Source organism: Hyperoodon ampullatus (assembly GCF_949752795.1).
Source record: "Hyperoodon ampullatus genome assembly, chromosome: 19".
Classification (NCBI taxonomy): domain Eukaryota; kingdom Metazoa; phylum Chordata; class Mammalia; order Artiodactyla; family Ziphiidae; genus Hyperoodon; species Hyperoodon ampullatus.
Window position 1 is genome coordinate 41,788,774 of NC_136932.1, and position 15,853 is coordinate 41,804,626.

The following is a 15,853-nucleotide window of genomic DNA, read 5'->3' on the forward strand; positions in this document are numbered from 1 at the left end:
ACTGAGCTTTCCACCTGGGGGCCAAGGTAGGGTGGGGAGGATGTTTGGATACGAGATGGGTCCCTGGTTTGGGGAGGGCTCCAGCCTGAGGCCACTCCACCCAGGCCCTGGCCTGAGCCCCCAGTTCTGTTCTACCAAGCTCGTGGGGGGCTGACAGCTTTATCTTTGCCTTGTGACGGGTGGCCCATGGTTTCCTGCCAACAGCTCCCGTTTCCGGAGGCCCAGCAGGGCCCAGGCGGAGCCAGGAGGGGCAGTGGAGCCAGGCCTGGGTGGCCCCCCTGGCCCCGCCCCCATCTATCTTTGGGAATTTATTTGTCCACAGGCACAGCTGGTCCACAGTCCATTGCCTGCCAGGGGCCAAGAGCGGCTCTGACCACCCAAGGACTCTCCCTCCCAACTCAAGTGCTGACAACTGACCTCTGACTCCTGACCTCTGGCCCCACCTTTCCCACCCTGCTCTTCCTAAAGGGCTGGGAAACCCCTAGAAACTTCACTGTAGACGTGGGTGTTGACTCCTGGCTCACCCCGGGAGCCAAGGCCGTGCAGGGGGCTCGGTTCTCAGCCCCCAGCTGGGCCACCATGGCACGGCGGCTCCAGGACCAGCTGGCCGCCTTCTTCTTTGAGTACGACACTCCCCGAATGGTGCTTGTGCGCAACAAGAAGGTGGGCGTCGTCTTCCGCCTGATCCAGCTCGTGGTTCTGGTCTACGTCATCGGGTGAGTCTGGCCCCCTCCCTGCTGCCCTCCTGCACCAGCCTCCAGCCCGGGCCTGTCCTCCAGGCTCCGTGATGCTTCCCATGACCCCAAAGAGCCCCTCTTTCCCTCCATGGCCTGTCACGCTTCCTGACAGACCTTTCTGGTGCCATTCAGAAGGAAGGGAAGCCTGCTAACCCGCTGCCTAGTTGGGGACACTGGGACGAGGGGCAGCCCTGCCTCCCGTCATGTGGTGAACAAGAGACAAAGTCTCTGGGCTCTGAGGAACTGACTCACTGCTAATGGTTCCCTCAAGGGGTGGGAGGCGTCAGAGGCCAGGGCCCCAGCCAGCCCCAGCCAGAGCCCTTCCACCTCTGACCTCCCAGCCAAGCCATGCAGCTCCTGAGAGATGGAGGCCGCACCCCACTTTACAGGCCAGAGTGGGACGGGCGGGCCCTGCTCTCACCTGCCCTGCCTAAAGTAAAGGCATCCTGGTCTATTCCAGAACCTGAGCAGAGAAACCTTCAAATTCAGAACACCTGGTGCGTTAATGGTGGCATGTCACGCAGAGGTGGGGGGATCTGTCCTGGTCCCAGGGAGACAAGCTCCTTTCTGGGCATCGTGGGGCCTGTCCCACCGTCCCAGGGGTGCAGGGGCAGAAGTAGTTGGGACTCCCCTGTGGGCTGCTGTTCTGGGACCCACGCCAAGGCCATCTTCCTGAAATCGGTCTGGCCCTCTGGGCAGGTGCTTATGTGATTACACATGTGTGTGGTGTGTGGATCCGTGTGCATCGTACCCAGGGCTCTGTGTGGGGTGCACATGCCCTCGTGTGTCTGGGCACGAGCCTATCGGGTGTGGCTGCTGGGGGTGCCCCTGGGGCTGGGCGCCCCTGTGTCAGGGACACTATGTCCACTTACAGTGACTCCACAGAGGGCTCCTGGAGGTCTCAAGGCCACTGAAGGGGGTTCAGCCCCCTCTGGGGGGTCTGGGGCACCCAGAAGCCCTGCCCCTCTGGTCTCCGTGTCCCCGTTTTTGCTGTGAGACCAAACTAGGGCAGGCTGACCAGGAGGCCAGTGACCACCTGGTCCCCCCAGGGCCTCTGGCATCCCAAACAACCTTCCCTCTGCCGCATCCATCCCGCCCCCGAGGCCTCAGAGCTGGTTGGGTGGAGCCAGGGCCACGACCCAGCCCTCCGACTCTGCCTCCTTACTGTCCACAAACCAATTTGATGTCTGCGGTGTCATTGAGCTTGTGAGGCAAAGAGACCCAGAGGGGAGCGGTGGGGTTTCCAGGTCACACAGCAAGTCAGCATGCAGGCCCAGTTAGAACTGGGGCCTCCTGATCCCCAGCCTTGACTCTGCCTTCTTCTTCCCCTCCTCACAAGGGCTCTGAGAACCCTTCTAATGGGGCCCCGATGTGTTTCCACCATTAGCCACACTCCTGACCCTCCAGGGAGGAGAGAGCTTGCCCAGCCAGGCCCAGCCCAGCCCTCCCACCAAGAGGCTGGGAGAATGTTGTCCTCACCGTGGCCCCCATGGTTCCCTGTTTCTGCTTTCGGGTTAGCACTGGGAGCAGCGCCAGACCTCCTTTTTTGTGTTGGTGACAGACTGTCAGAGGGAAAGGGACAGTCCTCCACCCCACCGCCAGCCGCAGCGTATGCCCCAAGCCACCACCCAGTCCTGAACACATGCCTCCAGTGACGGGGACCTCACTACCTGCCTCCTTCCCTTCCTCTCTCCCAAGACAGTGCGCTCAGTTTCCAAATGGACGTGGACTCCTCAGTGTCAGTGAGACTCAGAGACACTGAATGATTTAGCCTGGTTCTCACAGCTAGAAAAAGGCTGAACCAGGATTTGAATCCAGCTGTGTGACGCCAAAGTTGGTCTTGATATCCTGGAAAGGAAACATGCTCAGAGAGGGGCACTGACCTGCCCAAGTCACAGAGCAGAGGGAGGAAGGCAGAGTCCCTGGAAACACCCACCAACCCCCAGACTCCAGCTGGGGCTGCCACTCTTGCTGTCTCTGGTGCCCTCGTCTGGCCACTGCCCTCTGCTGCACTGACCACTTAGCTAGGTGCCCTCAACTGCTGACCAAACCCAGCCTGCACTTGGTCTTACAATTTCAGACCTCGGTTTCCCAGCTGTTCCACGGAGCAGGGGTTGGGGACCCCCTCCAAAGACATTGTCCGCAGGCTCAATAACTTGCCCTTTCCTGAGGAGGGATGGCCTTTCTTTAATTACCCCCCTTCCCAAGGGCCCTGTCTGTCAGACTCTCTGGTCCTGTGGGCATTGCAGGGGCACAGAGGGAGCATAGAAGAGCCAGACACCCCAACCCCAGAGACAAAGAGATAGTCCAGATGGGGGGTGGGCAGACACAGAGATAGAACTGGACAGAGGGACAGACATTGGAACACAACACTCAGATGAAGAGAGAGGCCCTGAGGCTCAGATATGGAGAGGGAATTACTGAGACAGAGGCAGAGAGGCTGAGATGCTGAGAACTCGAACAGACTCCGAGGAGGGAAACTGAGGCTGTTTTCTCTGTCAGTCACAATCCTCCGGGAAGTCGAGGGCAAGTGGAGGGAGCAGACCTGAGGCCCTGGCAGCCTGAGCTAAGATGTCACTCTTTTTATCTCAAATTGGGATGGTTAATTTGCCGTTAGACCTGTCTCCTGGGAGGTGATGAGCTCTCTGTAACTGGAGGTGTGCAGGCGGTGGGCTGTCATCCATGACCTCTCAGGCCCATACAAGAGGTGTGCTGGGATATGTCCCTGCCTGGGGGGCTCTGGCTGCACACACAGGAGGGTCTCAAGGGGATCTATGAATGCCACTTGGGGAGGGGAGCCTGGGAAGACTTCCTGGAGGAGGTGGCACAGTGGTGGAACCAGCCTTGAGCAAAGGCCTGGAGGCTCTAGTCCAGGCAGTCCTGCTCTTGGCTTTCCCTCGGGCCTCCTGTGCGCCCCTACACAGAGCTCATGAAATCACATGCCTCTGATCTTGGAGTGCACCAATCAGAGTTAAGGAGAGGTACAAATTATTGCTGGGAGAGACACATCCAGGGACACTTCCATAGCATCTTCTCTGTGCCTAGGCCTGTGTCAGGTTCCCTGGGACAGAGGTGGGGTACAGGGTGGGCAGGGGGAGAGAGAGAAGCTGAGGATGAATTAGCTGGAACTGCTTGGTTCCTAGGGACAGAAACCAAATCAAAATGGATTAAAAAGGGAGGATGAGGGTATTAACTGGTTTGTTTAACTGAAAAATCAGTGTGGGCTTCAGGCCTGGCTGGATCCTCCCTGATGAGGGTGCAGGAGCATGTTCTATGGGAAGATAAGGAACTCAGGTTGGTCCCATTGGGTTCTCCAAGGAAGCTAGGCAGGATCTTCTCAGCTCTGCTTTCCTCTGTGGAGGCCTCATTCTCAGGCAGGCTCTCTGCCCTCAGAGTGGAAAAATGGCCACCAGCAGCCCTGGGGCACAAAAGTGTCTTCTCCTCCAGAGTTCCAGCAAAAGTCCCAGGTCCAGCTCTTATTGGTTGGGTCATATGCCCATCCCAGAACCAGTTGTTATGGCCAAGGAAAGGGAATGTCCTGACTGGTGGAGCCTGGTTGGGTACCCACCTCGGTCCAGGCACTCCTGCTGGAAAGCAGAGTGTGATCAAAGGTCCTGGTGCAGGGAAGGAACACCCAAAGAGTCACTAGGGCTAGGCTGAGGGAGCATGAATAGAGACAAGGGAGAGGAAGTGGAGGAGTGAGCAGAGTCAATGGCTCAGGCCTCTCAATGCTGAGTTGAGGGATGTGGGCTTTCTCCTGCAGGTGGTGGGGAGCTGTGGAAGGGTGTCTAACAGGGGAAGGCCCAGGGCAGGCAGGTGCTGGGGTAGGGGGTGGAGGCCAGAGGCAGGACAGCTGTGAAGAGGCAGCAGTGATGAGAGGAGAGAGTGAGGCCGAGGCAGAAGCAGCGAGCATGGAAGACAGGTCATCATCCCAGCGGGCCCCGCACTGGGGGTGGCCACAGCTCAGCTTCTGCCCACCGTTGCTGCATCAGGACATGTGCCCAGCATGGCCAGAGTTCCTGACTTCTCAAGAGCAGTGGGAAATTGGAAATTATGGGTGAAAGGAACATCTCTTGGTTGTTAGAGGTTGGTGATTCAGTTAAAACACTTAAAGACATAAATCATCAGCCTGACTTTGTCTGCAGACTGCATGTTGATTAATCTCTGAGCCCCGGTTTGGGCCCCAGCTCTGAACTCAGTCCCTCCTGGGCCCGGAGTCTGGTCTTGCCTCTCTCCAAGGATGCTCTGCCCAATAGCATGTGGCCCAAGGCTATACCCTGTATCACCAGCCACACGACCTGACCTCCCTGCCCCACGCCAGAGCTTCCCCGGCATCTGCCCCAGCTCCTCTTGTGTCTCAGCCTCCCCACGAGAAGCCCTCTGGGTTCTTTGATGAAAGCCAAGGGGAGATGGGAAGGATGGAGGGATGCAAAGAATGTGGGCCTGAGAGGGAGGGTGCCATGTTCAGGCTGTGAGCCTGGGGGCTGGAGTCAGTATGGCGCCGTCCTTCAGGATGAGGGCGCCAGAGAAGCAAGTTCTGTGGGAAGATGAGGCGTTCAGTTTGGTCCGGTTGAATTTTTGTTTTGAGATAGATTTCACAAGTCATAACATTCATCCTTTTAAAGTACACAAGTTGGTGATTTTTAGTATAATGACAAAGTTGTGCAACCATCACGACTATCTAATTCCAGAACATTTGCACTATTCCAAAAGGAACCTCATACCCCTTAGCAGTCACTCCCCGTTGCGCCTCCCTACCACTTATTCTGCCTATTCTGGACATTTCATAAAGATAAAATCATACAGGGCTTCCCTGGTGGTGCAGTGGTTGAGAGTCCGCCTGCTGATGCAGGGGATGCGGGTTCGTGCCCCGGTCCGGGAAGATCCCACATGCCGTGGAGCGGCTGGGCCCGTGAGCCATGGCCGCTGAGCCTGCGCGTCCGGAGCCTGTGCTCTGCAACGGGAGAGGCCACAACAGTGAAAGGCCCGCGTACCGCAAAAAAAAAAAAAAAAAAAAAGATAAAATCATACAATATGTGGCCTTTTTGTGTCTGGCTTCTTTCACTTAGCACCATGTTTGCAAGGTTCATCCACGTTGGTTGTAACATGTTTCAGTTCTTCAGTCCTTTTCATGGTTGAATAATATTCCATTGTATGGAAATTCCACACTTAGCTGGACATTTGGGTTGTTTCCACTTTTTGCTTGTGAATAATGTTGTGAACATTTGTGTATAAGTTTCTATGTGGACATGTTTTCAGTTCTCTTGGGTATTCGGTTCTAGGGGTGGAGTTGCTGGGTCAAATGGTAATTCCATGTTTAACTTTCTGAGCAACTTCCAGACTGCTTTCCAAAGGGTCAAGTTAAGTTGGAGGTACCTATGAGATGTCTGGGAGGGGGGTGGGAGGGTAGGCAGGGCAGGGGGGCGGAATCTGTGTCACCAACAGTTGGAGATTCAACATTTTTTTTTTTTTTTCATTACGCGGGCCTCTCACTGTTGTGGCCTCTCCCGTTGCAGAGCACAGGCTCCGGACACGCAGGCTCAGCGGCCATGGCTCACGGGCCCAGCCGCTCTGCGGCATGTGGGATCTTCCCGGACCGGGGCACGAACCCGTGTCCCCCGCATCGGCAGGCAGACTTGCAACCACTGCGCCACCAGGGAAGCCCGAGATTCAACATTTACATAAGTTTTTTTTTTTTTTTGCGGTACGCGGGCCTCTCACTGCTGTGGCCTCTCCCGTTGCGGAGCACAGGCTCCGGACGCGCAGGCTTAGCGGCCATGGCTCACGGGCCCAGCCGCTCCGCGGCATGTGGGATCTTCCCGGACCAGGGCACAAACCGGTGTCCCCTGCATCGGCAGGCAGACTGTCAACCACTGTGCCACCAGGGAAGCCCAAGTTCTTTTTTTTTTTTAATGTTTATTTATTTGGCTGCGCCGGGTCTTAGTTGCGGCATGCAGGATCTTCACTGGCATGTGGGATCTAGTTCCCTGACCAGGGATCAAACCTGGGCCCCCTGCATTGGGAGCACGGGGTCTTAACCACTGGACCACTAGGGAAGCCCCTATATAAGTTCTTTGAGCGCAGAATTTTGGTTTGTTTTTCCTTGGCACATAATAGGGGTCTGATAAATAAATATCTGTTGAATGACTGAATGTGTGGAACTGAATCTCGGAGGAGAGTGCAGAAGTGGATATAAAAAATCAGGGACAAAGTGTACCTGCAACAGTGCACACAAGGTTCTGCCTGGGCTAGAATGGAAGCCAGAGGATAGGGACAGATCGACATTTAAGGAGGAATTGGTGAAGGAGGACCAGAGACAGTAAATAAATAGGATTATTTATTATGTGCTTGCTGCGTGCCAAGCACTGTGTTAATTTCCTTAAAAAGAACTCATGGGAACGTCCTCCAAACAATCACCTAGACTCTTTTTCTTCCTGGAGCCCAGCCCACGGCTCAGTGAGGGGTAGGGCCTTGCTTGTAAATATTTGTTGAACGATCAGCATCTTTGAAGTAGGTGCCTTCACCTCCTTTTACTGAGACATCTAGTGCTCAGAGAGGTTTAGTCTTTAGCCTGAAGCCACACAGCTGGTGAGTGGCGGTGCTGGTGTGTGAACCTCGGCCTCTGTGACTCCGGAGGCCACACTCTCAGTCACTCCACCATGTGGCCTCTTCCACAAGGGGCTGTTGAAGAAGAGAGACTACTGAGGATGAGGAGGAGAGAATGGAAAAGAGAATTTCCGGAAGGGGAGGGGCTTCTGAAGATGCCAGTGTCTTTGGCATCAGGCCCCCTTGGTGGCCTTCCTGGGGTGTTGACCACAAGACCAGGTCAAGGAGAGCATGGCTTTGGAGGGACAGGCCTGGCACCATGGTCATTCTGGTATTATCAGAACCGAGGTCACTGATGTCAGATTTGGGCCACAGGACTGACCGCCCCTGGGAACAGACACAGCCTGGAATGGCTACATCAGCCCCAGGGCACAGCCTCCGTGTGGCTCCTGGCAGATACATTGATGCCAGGCTGCTCAGTGGAGGGGCCAGGGTCCTGGGCTGGGGAGGCTCGAGCCTGGGTCTGCCTCTGACTCGGGAGGGACACTCCCTCAGGCCTCAGTTTTTCTATCTATACGGTGAGGAGTTGGTTTTGAGCAGAGAGAAATGCTGCTACTAGGATGTCAGGGATGGGGGCGCCCAGGAGGCAGGCCGGTGACCTCTCTCTCCTGCAGGGTGTTCAGAATGCAGAGCAGCTCCCCATCATCCCCCCCAGTAGCAACTTCACACTTGGGCATGGAGCCAGAGGCCTTCCTGGAGGAAGGAACCTAAGGAGACTGGGGGAATAGGTGATGCCCCACCCTCCCTGATGGGGCTGGAGGCAAGCAGGCAGGCTCAGGATACTGAGGCTCGGGAGCCTTTGTCATGCCTCACCTGTTGCCATCTGAGACCTGCAGGGGGCAGCAGTGACCATGCTTAAGCTTGGGAGGGGTTGTCGGGGCTCCAGCACCAGGCTTTGGGAGGCGAGGGGGCTTGGAGAAGGAGAGGAGTAGACGATAGGAGGGGAGAGGAGGACATTGGTGGGCTGCCTTCCTTCCTGGAGCCTGGAGCAGGGAGACAGCCCCCGGAGAGCTAGTGGTGACTGGGAATAGGAGGCCTGGAGAATGCTGTCATGGGCCCTGAGCTCTGGGGGACAGAAGAAGGGCTCTGAGCTCTGCTTTGGACGGGTGGGCTAAAGGCAGGGTGAGGGGAGACAGGGCAGAAACACACCTCCCCACAGGCAGCCACAGCCACAAGTGTGCTCACAGATTTGCCCTGGAGATACACAGCTACACACTCTGACGGATACCATGGAGACACACACACACACACACACACACACACACACCCCACACAGAGTTACAATGAATCGCCAAGATTCTTTCCTGAAGGAAGGGGACCACACCCTGGAGAGAAGTATTATCCAGAACTCTCACTTGTAAGCAACGGAAACCAAACCCAAATTGGCTTAAATAAAGGAAAAGAATTTATTAACTTGTATAACTGAAAAGTCCAGAAGTGACTTTTCAATGTGCTTCAGGTATGGCAGGATCCAGGTGCTCAAGCAACATTGTCAGGAGTCTGCCCCCCTCCATCTACTGGCCTGGCTTTTCTCTAAGTTGGCTTCATTCTCAGGCTTGCTCTCTCCGTGAGGTAACACAGATGACTAACCGTGCCTTGCTTAGCCACCCAACAGAGAGGATGTCTCTTTCCCAGTAATTTCCAGAAAAATTCTGGCCGCGTTGCTGAAACTCCTCAGGGTTGAGGTGTGCCCATCCTTAGACCCATTGCTGTCGCTAGGGCAATGGAACATTGACTGGCAAACCCTGGTCATGTGCCCCCCACTGTGGGGCTAGGAGGGAGGTTGACCCCACTAAACCTCCCAGATTGAAAGTGGAGAACCCAGAGGAACAGGGGTTCTTGACGCTGGGAGGGGAAGGCCAGAATTTCCTGAGAAAGCTGGGAGACCTCCAGCCTGACCCACACCCACAAGGGCCTCATCTGGGGCCAGATGCTGTGAGCCCTTCAAAGGGCCACTTGCCCCTCTGGTTTCCCTTCCAGTCAGTCCCCCTCCCCAAGAGCTCCCAGCATGGCTGAGATAATAGTAGCTAATGTCTATACAGTGCTTAGCCCATGCCAGTTTCCATTCCAAGTGCTTTCACAGGCATTAACTCACAACATAAGTAGTATTGGTACTATTATTGTTTACATTTTACAAGGAAACTGAAACAGAGAGGGATTGGCCCTAAACAGAGACTAGTTTACCCCAGATCATACAGCCTGTGAGATTCAAGCCCAGACTCTTGGGCACCAAAGGCCAGGCTCTCGGCCATCATCATACTCTGCTCTTTCTCAGCGGGAAGAGCTCAGGAAGGAAGGAGATAGGGATGAAGAGGGGAGTCCAAGCAGCTTGGCTTCCAACAAATGCTACTCTTGGAAAAGGCTCTGAAAGAGACCTTCGGGGGCTCTTCTCCCTGGCCGGCCAATAAGTATTTTCATAGTGAAAAGAATGGTGGAACTCCAGGCACAGGCCAGCAGGGGGAGCAGGTGAGGAGTTCCAGCCTCCAGTCCAAGATGTAGCTTTAGGAATGGAGCGTGGCTCAGAGACGCGTCTGGGGAGGGGAAGGGAAAGGACTTGACACGTCCAGCTGGTGCCGGAAGGGGCGGTGGCCCACAGCCTCATGCCATCCTTGAATGGCTCCGGCCAACTCTGGCCCCACTGCCCCCCTAATCCCCCTGCAGGTGGGTGTTTGTCTATGAGAAGGGCTACCAGACCTCGAGTGGCCTCATCAGCAGCGTGTCTGTGAAACTCAAGGGTCTGGCTGTGACGAAGATCCCAAGCCTGGGCCCCCAGGTCTGGGATGTGGCTGACTACGTCTTCCCAGCCCAGGTGAGCAGACTCGGGGGCGCACCTTCCACCCACAGGGCTTGCTGGCTCAGAGCTGGGTTAGGCTCCGTCCCACCTCCCTGTGCGACCAGCCTAGCTCCTCTCTCTCTCTCTGGGCCTCAGATTCCCTGTGAATGAGGGGAGGAAGCAGCCTCATAACATCACCCCAGTCTGATGTCATAAGTTATGGAGGCTGCTGGGTGTCATGTGGGTTCTGGGGGCTTGCTAGGGCAGTGCTTGGGCTCTTGGGGCTCTTCTCCCAGCTCAGAGCCCTGCCCTCCCCTCCCCCTGCCTCTCACTTCCAGGGGGACAGCTCCTTTGTGGTCATGACCAATTTTATCGCCACCCCCCGGCAGGCCCAAGGCCACTGTGCAGAGGTGAGGACTGTTGCCCATCCCCCCTTCTTGGACCCACAGGGAAAAATAACATAGAAGAGGAGGTCCCCTTGGGCATTGGAGGGGAAGCCAGATAGGCTTCCTGCGGCACCACAGTAATGGCCCACCACTGGCAGTTGCTGAGGCTTCCCTCCCAGCTGTGTGTCAAGCAGGATGCTGAGCCTCAGTGCCTGCCCAACCCCCAAGCCCCAACCTCCCCTACCCCTGCTGGCTGACATCAGCACTGGGGCAGCTGGGCATGAGCCCAGAGGTCCTGGGAGGGGACTGGGGGAAGGAGGCTGTGAGTAAGGGTCACTCAAAGGGGTCTGAGACTCTGCCCCACACCCTAGGGCCATGCGGGGTGGGGGGGATCTTCTTAGGACCCTACCCAGGGGACCTGGGGCCAGCAGCTCTCCCCTTCCCCAGAACCCGGAAGGGGGCACGTGCACGAATAATAGTGGCTGCACCCCGGGAAAGGCAGAAAGGAAGGCCCAAGGTAAGGTCGGCCTCCTCCTGTCCCCCTCCACAGCCTGTCAGCTCCAGGCTTCCTCCACCAGGAAGTCCTTCTTGCTCTCTCTCCTCCCGCCACCTTGACCTTGGCCTCCCCTGTCCCAGAACCAGCCAGGCTTCTGCTCTTGGGTGTCCCATCAGTGGGGGCTCCTAGGAGTGGGGCCTGGGGGCTCTTCTCTGCACCCCCAGCTTGGGGTGGGCACCCAGGGGTTCCACCCTTGCTCCAGGCATCCGCACAGGCAAGTGTGTGGCCTTCAACGACATCGTGCATACGTGTGAGATCTTTGGCTGGTGCCCCGTGGAGGTGGATGACAACATCCCATGGTAATGCCCTGTCCTTCCAGGGAGCTGGGAGCAGGGTCCCCAGCCCAGACTAGAGGAGCATCTGCATCTGGGCTCTGTCCCCCCTCTTCCAACCCCACCCTCACCCCATCTGTGCAGCTCAGGCCAAAGATGCCCCAGCCTCTGCTCAAGGGGCCTGAGAGTCCACATTACAGCATGCCCACCCCTCCAGTGACTCAGGAAGATCCCCTAGGCTCTCACAGCCCCCCACACCAAGCCCAGCTCTGGTAGGCACACGAAGGACTCCTGGGGAGGGGGCAGTGAGTGAGTGCCATCTCCTCCAGCCCTGCCCTTCTCCGAGAGGCCGAGAACTTCACTCTCTTCATCAAGAACAGCATCAGCTTTCCACGCTTCAAGGTCACCAGGTCTGTGGGAAAAGCAGGCAGAAATGCAGGCGGCTCTCGGAGGCTGCTCCAGCCGGTCTCAACCTGTCACCTCTGTCACCCTGCACTCATGCTGATTTCCTTCTGGAGGCAGAAGCTTGGGCTGGGCCCCTGGGGTGGGCTGCCTTCAGTCTCCAAGGGCTAGGGAAGGGGCATCTCTAGGGCCCGTGAGGGGTCCCCAGAGCTCCCGGGCATGGTGGGTGCCCTCACAGCTGGCATCCTGCCACCACCAATGCCCTCTGCCCCTGTAGGCGCAACCTGGTGGAGGAGGTGGATGCCGCCTACATGAAGACCTGCCTCTATCACAAGACCTTGCATCCACTGTGCCCAGTTTTCAAGCTCGGCTATGTGGTACAAGAGTCAGGCCAGAATTTTAGCACCTTGGCCGAGAAGGTATGGTGCCACCCGAGTGGGGAGGGCTGGACCCCCAGATCATCAGGCCAAAAAAGACTTTTCAGGCCCAGTTAACCCCCGCACCGCACCCAGTCCCTAGCGTAGGCTGAGCATATATATAGATCTGTCCCCTAATACTGGGGGCCCCTGTGGTTCAGGCCTGTGCCCTCAGCAGGGCCTGGCATGGACCTGGCACAGAGGAGGTGCGCAGAATGAATGGCCATAGGCAGATGTCACTTGGGTGTCTTCCGAGGGCCCAGTGTTGTTTAAATATTGGATACAAGGAGCTTAAATCCCATGGCCCATGGCCCTGAGAAATCCTGTGCCTGCCCAGGTTTCCTGGGAATTCTGGAGGCTGAGATGCACACAGTCACGTGGGATTCCCAGAGAAATGGTACCTTATAAGGAGCACAGACCTGTCTGACTGGGTTCAGATCCTGGCTCAGACAAGTCTCTTACCTTCAGGGAGCCTGCGCTTTTGCACCTGTAAAGTGGGAGCAATAATAGTACAAGTCTCTTGGGGGATTGCCTTGAGGGCACGGGACAGCACTTCAGGGTGGCCTGGCCCAAGGCATCCTAGGTACATGCTCTCTTCGTGATCCTTATCGTCCGCTCCTGTGGGATCCAGGGATGGAAATCAGCCTCTCTCTGTGACATCACGCACCAAAACAACTCACCCACAGTGCCTTTATGGAGAACACGGGTCAGCAAACTTTTTCTTTAAAGGGCCAGAGAATAAGTATGGGCCACAGGTCACATGGTCTCTGTTCCAGCTACCCAGGTCAGTTGCTATAGGGCAAAGGCAGCCACAGGCAATGTGTAAACAGATTCGGCCCTGAGGCCTCAGTTTGCCAACCCCTGGAGGGGGTTTACACGGTAGCAACACACAGGACCAGAAAGCTGAATGTTAGCTTCCCCTTTTCCTAAAAATCTCCCTGTCACCCCCAGTAGGAACTTCTCACCCATCACCATTGTCTGTAGGCATCTAGCCTCCCGCCTAGCTGCCCAGCTCCACACCCAACTCTCCTCTTGCTCAGCCCACCTGTCCCTGATCCTTGCCTCACCCAGAGGAGCTTCACTTTCTCAGGTTTTCTCTTCCCAGCCCATGTCTTTACAGACTCCCTCTTTAATTCAACAGCTATTTACTTGTCTCCTGCGCTGTGACTCAGGAATCAGTGCAAATGAGACAGCTCCACCCTTGTGGAGTTTACAGTCTTGGAAGAGATGCGTTAATAATCACCCAAAATAAATGTGTGGTTACAAAGTGACACGTGTTCTAGAAGAAAACACAGAGGGAATCACAAGGGCATATTTTAGACTGGGGGTGGTGGTCAGGGAAGGCTTCCCAGGAGAAGTGACCAAAGGATGAGAAAGAACCAGCCTTGTGGGGAATGGTGGCGGGGATGGGGGAGAGTGAGTGCATGTGCAAAGGCCCTGAGGTAGGAAGAACCTGGTGTATTCTTGAAACTGTCAGAAAGCTGGAATGTGATGGGTGGGAGGCGGGACCAGAGAGGGTGACGGGACCTCAACCCTGAAGCAGCTTCTCAGTGTCTCTTCTCAAGCAAACAGAAAACAGCTGTACCAGCTGTAAGGCAGGAGCTCTTGATCCTAAACCCCGGATCTTGAGGGCCTGTGTCCCTGGTAGGGCGGGGTGGTAGGCATCACCATCGACTGGCACTGTGACCTGGACTGGCATGTGCGACACTGCAAACCCGTCTATGAGTTCCACGGGCTGTATGAAGAGAACAACCTGTCTCGAGGCTTCAACTTCAGGTGCCTGCCGGGCCCCCACCAGTGCATCCTTCCTTGGGGTCCTGCGGGCTTTTCTACTCCCAGAACCCCTTAAGGCCAAGCAAGTGTCCCCGGGAGGGGAGCAGCGGATCCTAGGAAACTCCCATTCTCCCGGAATTGGCCAAGCAGGGAGCACGAGCTGAGAGGCCTGAGCCCTGCCCCTGGCTCTCGGTTCCCTTGAGGCCCACCTGGCCAGGACTGGCTGGGGAAATTGCCGACATCAGGAGTTAGGGCAGCGGTTGAATACAGCCTTCCTGGAATGAGGCCTGCGATTCCCCCTCTATATAATGTTGGGGGGTATGGGGCTCTCATGGACCTCTAAGGGCTCCTGTGTCCCTGATGCTCTGGAAGCTCTGTACCCAAGACAGTTCTCCATCACCCACCCTCTCCTGCAACCTCGCCCCCTCCCCAAGGTTTGCCAGGCACTTCGTGGAGAATGGGACCAACTACCGGCACCTCTTCAAGGTGTTTGGGATTCGCTTTGACATCCTCGTGGACGGCAAGGTGAGTGTCCAGTGTGAGGGGTAGCCAGAGACACATTGTTGGTTCCTGCCAGTGCTTGTTGGGTGTCTGTGGTTAGAGGCGACAGGAAGTTGGATGGGCCTCATTCAGCACTTCTACATCTGATAACAGAGAGACCCAGGTGCTGTTGAGGGCAGGGCTTTCCAGCCTGTGACCACACCTCCCTCACTGTCTCCCTGTGTCCAGGGAGGGCAGAGCCAAGGTCAAAACCCAGGGCTCCCGACCAGCAGCTGGGTCTCCATGCAGAGCCAGAGCCGTGGGCAGCAGTCTGTGGGACCAGCTGCCAGTGGAGGGTGGGGAAGGCCCCTTGCCCCCGGCCTGGTCTCAGCACTCCTGAGGAAGGCCTTGTCCGCCAGACCCTTCTGACTGTTAACCCTTCTTTCCCCTGGGCCCTGCCACCAGGCTGGCAAGTTTGACATCATCCCCACCATGACCACCATTGGCTCTGGGATTGGCATCTTTGGGGTGGTAAGTGCTGAGGTCATGGGGTCACTGCGCTGGGGTCAGGCCCTCCCCTTCCACACCTCAGCAACAAGTCTCCCACCCCAGACCTGACCGAAATTGTTCCCCATTACTGAGCCCACCCCAGCTCCCTAGACCCGCACACAGTATGTCTGAGGAAACTGGGGCCCAGAGCTGGGGCAGGACAGAGCTGGGATGGGGCCTGCAGTGCCTCGCCCCCACCAGGACCTGAGGTCTGGCTAGGACTCAGCCTGGCCCCCACTGTCAGCAGAGATTGAGGTGGGGAGTGGAGGGTCCTGTTCCTGCCCCCAGATTCCCGGGCACTACCCCTTAGGCCACGGTTCTCTGCGACCTGCTGCTGCTCTACATCCTGCCCAAGAGGCACTACTACAAGCAGAAGAAGTTCAAGTACGCGGAGGACATGGGGCCAGGGCCGGTAAGAGGACTCCCGGAGCCAGCCCTTCAGAGGCCCCAGGCCTGCGTGTCTGGGCCGGGGAGCCAGCTGCTTCCCCCGGGATGACTTTCATCCCCCCAATGTTTACACAGGGGAAGCACGACCCTGCGGCCACCAGCTCCACCCTGGTTCTGCAGGAGAACATGAAGACATCCTGACCTCTGCCCCCACCCCCCACTGGACACAGCAGGCGGAGAGCCTGGTGGGGTCTCAGCCAGGGCGGAGGGGTCTCCCCAGGAGCGCTCCCATCCTCTCAGCCAGGCAGACACCAGGTTGCCGGAAGCTCAGGGTAGACTCTGGGAGAGGCCTGCACAATTCTGGGCTCTGGCTCCAACTCTGCAGCCCCCAGGGGAGCCTCACCCCGGCCTCAGCCACTCCTGGCCCCGGGCTTCATGCCTGTCCCTCTGGGCCCTTGTCCACCCATCCTACTCCCTCATGTCTCCAGACCTCTGCTCCCCCATGTGGCAGCCACT

The 15,853-nt window shown here is 56.9% G+C and overlaps 1 protein-coding gene across 1 annotated transcript; it reads left to right on the plus strand.

The window, feature by feature from the left end:
• Window positions 1-579: 579 nt before the first annotated feature.
• P2RX1 (purinergic receptor P2X 1) lies at window positions 580-15,629 on the plus strand (the record flags this gene model as incomplete). The annotated part of the gene is made up of 12 exons (XM_079725076.1): window positions 580-716; window positions 10,005-10,152; window positions 10,455-10,526; window positions 10,950-11,019; window positions 11,261-11,357; window positions 11,660-11,740; window positions 12,010-12,151; window positions 13,797-13,924; window positions 14,356-14,446; window positions 14,867-14,932; window positions 15,261-15,362; window positions 15,473-15,629. 12 exons carry the CDS (start codon window positions 580-582, stop codon window positions 15,536-15,538), a joined length of 1,200 nt encoding a protein of 399 aa, XP_079581202.1. The 3' UTR covers window positions 15,539-15,629.
• Between the last annotated feature and the right edge of the window lie 224 nt (window positions 15,630-15,853).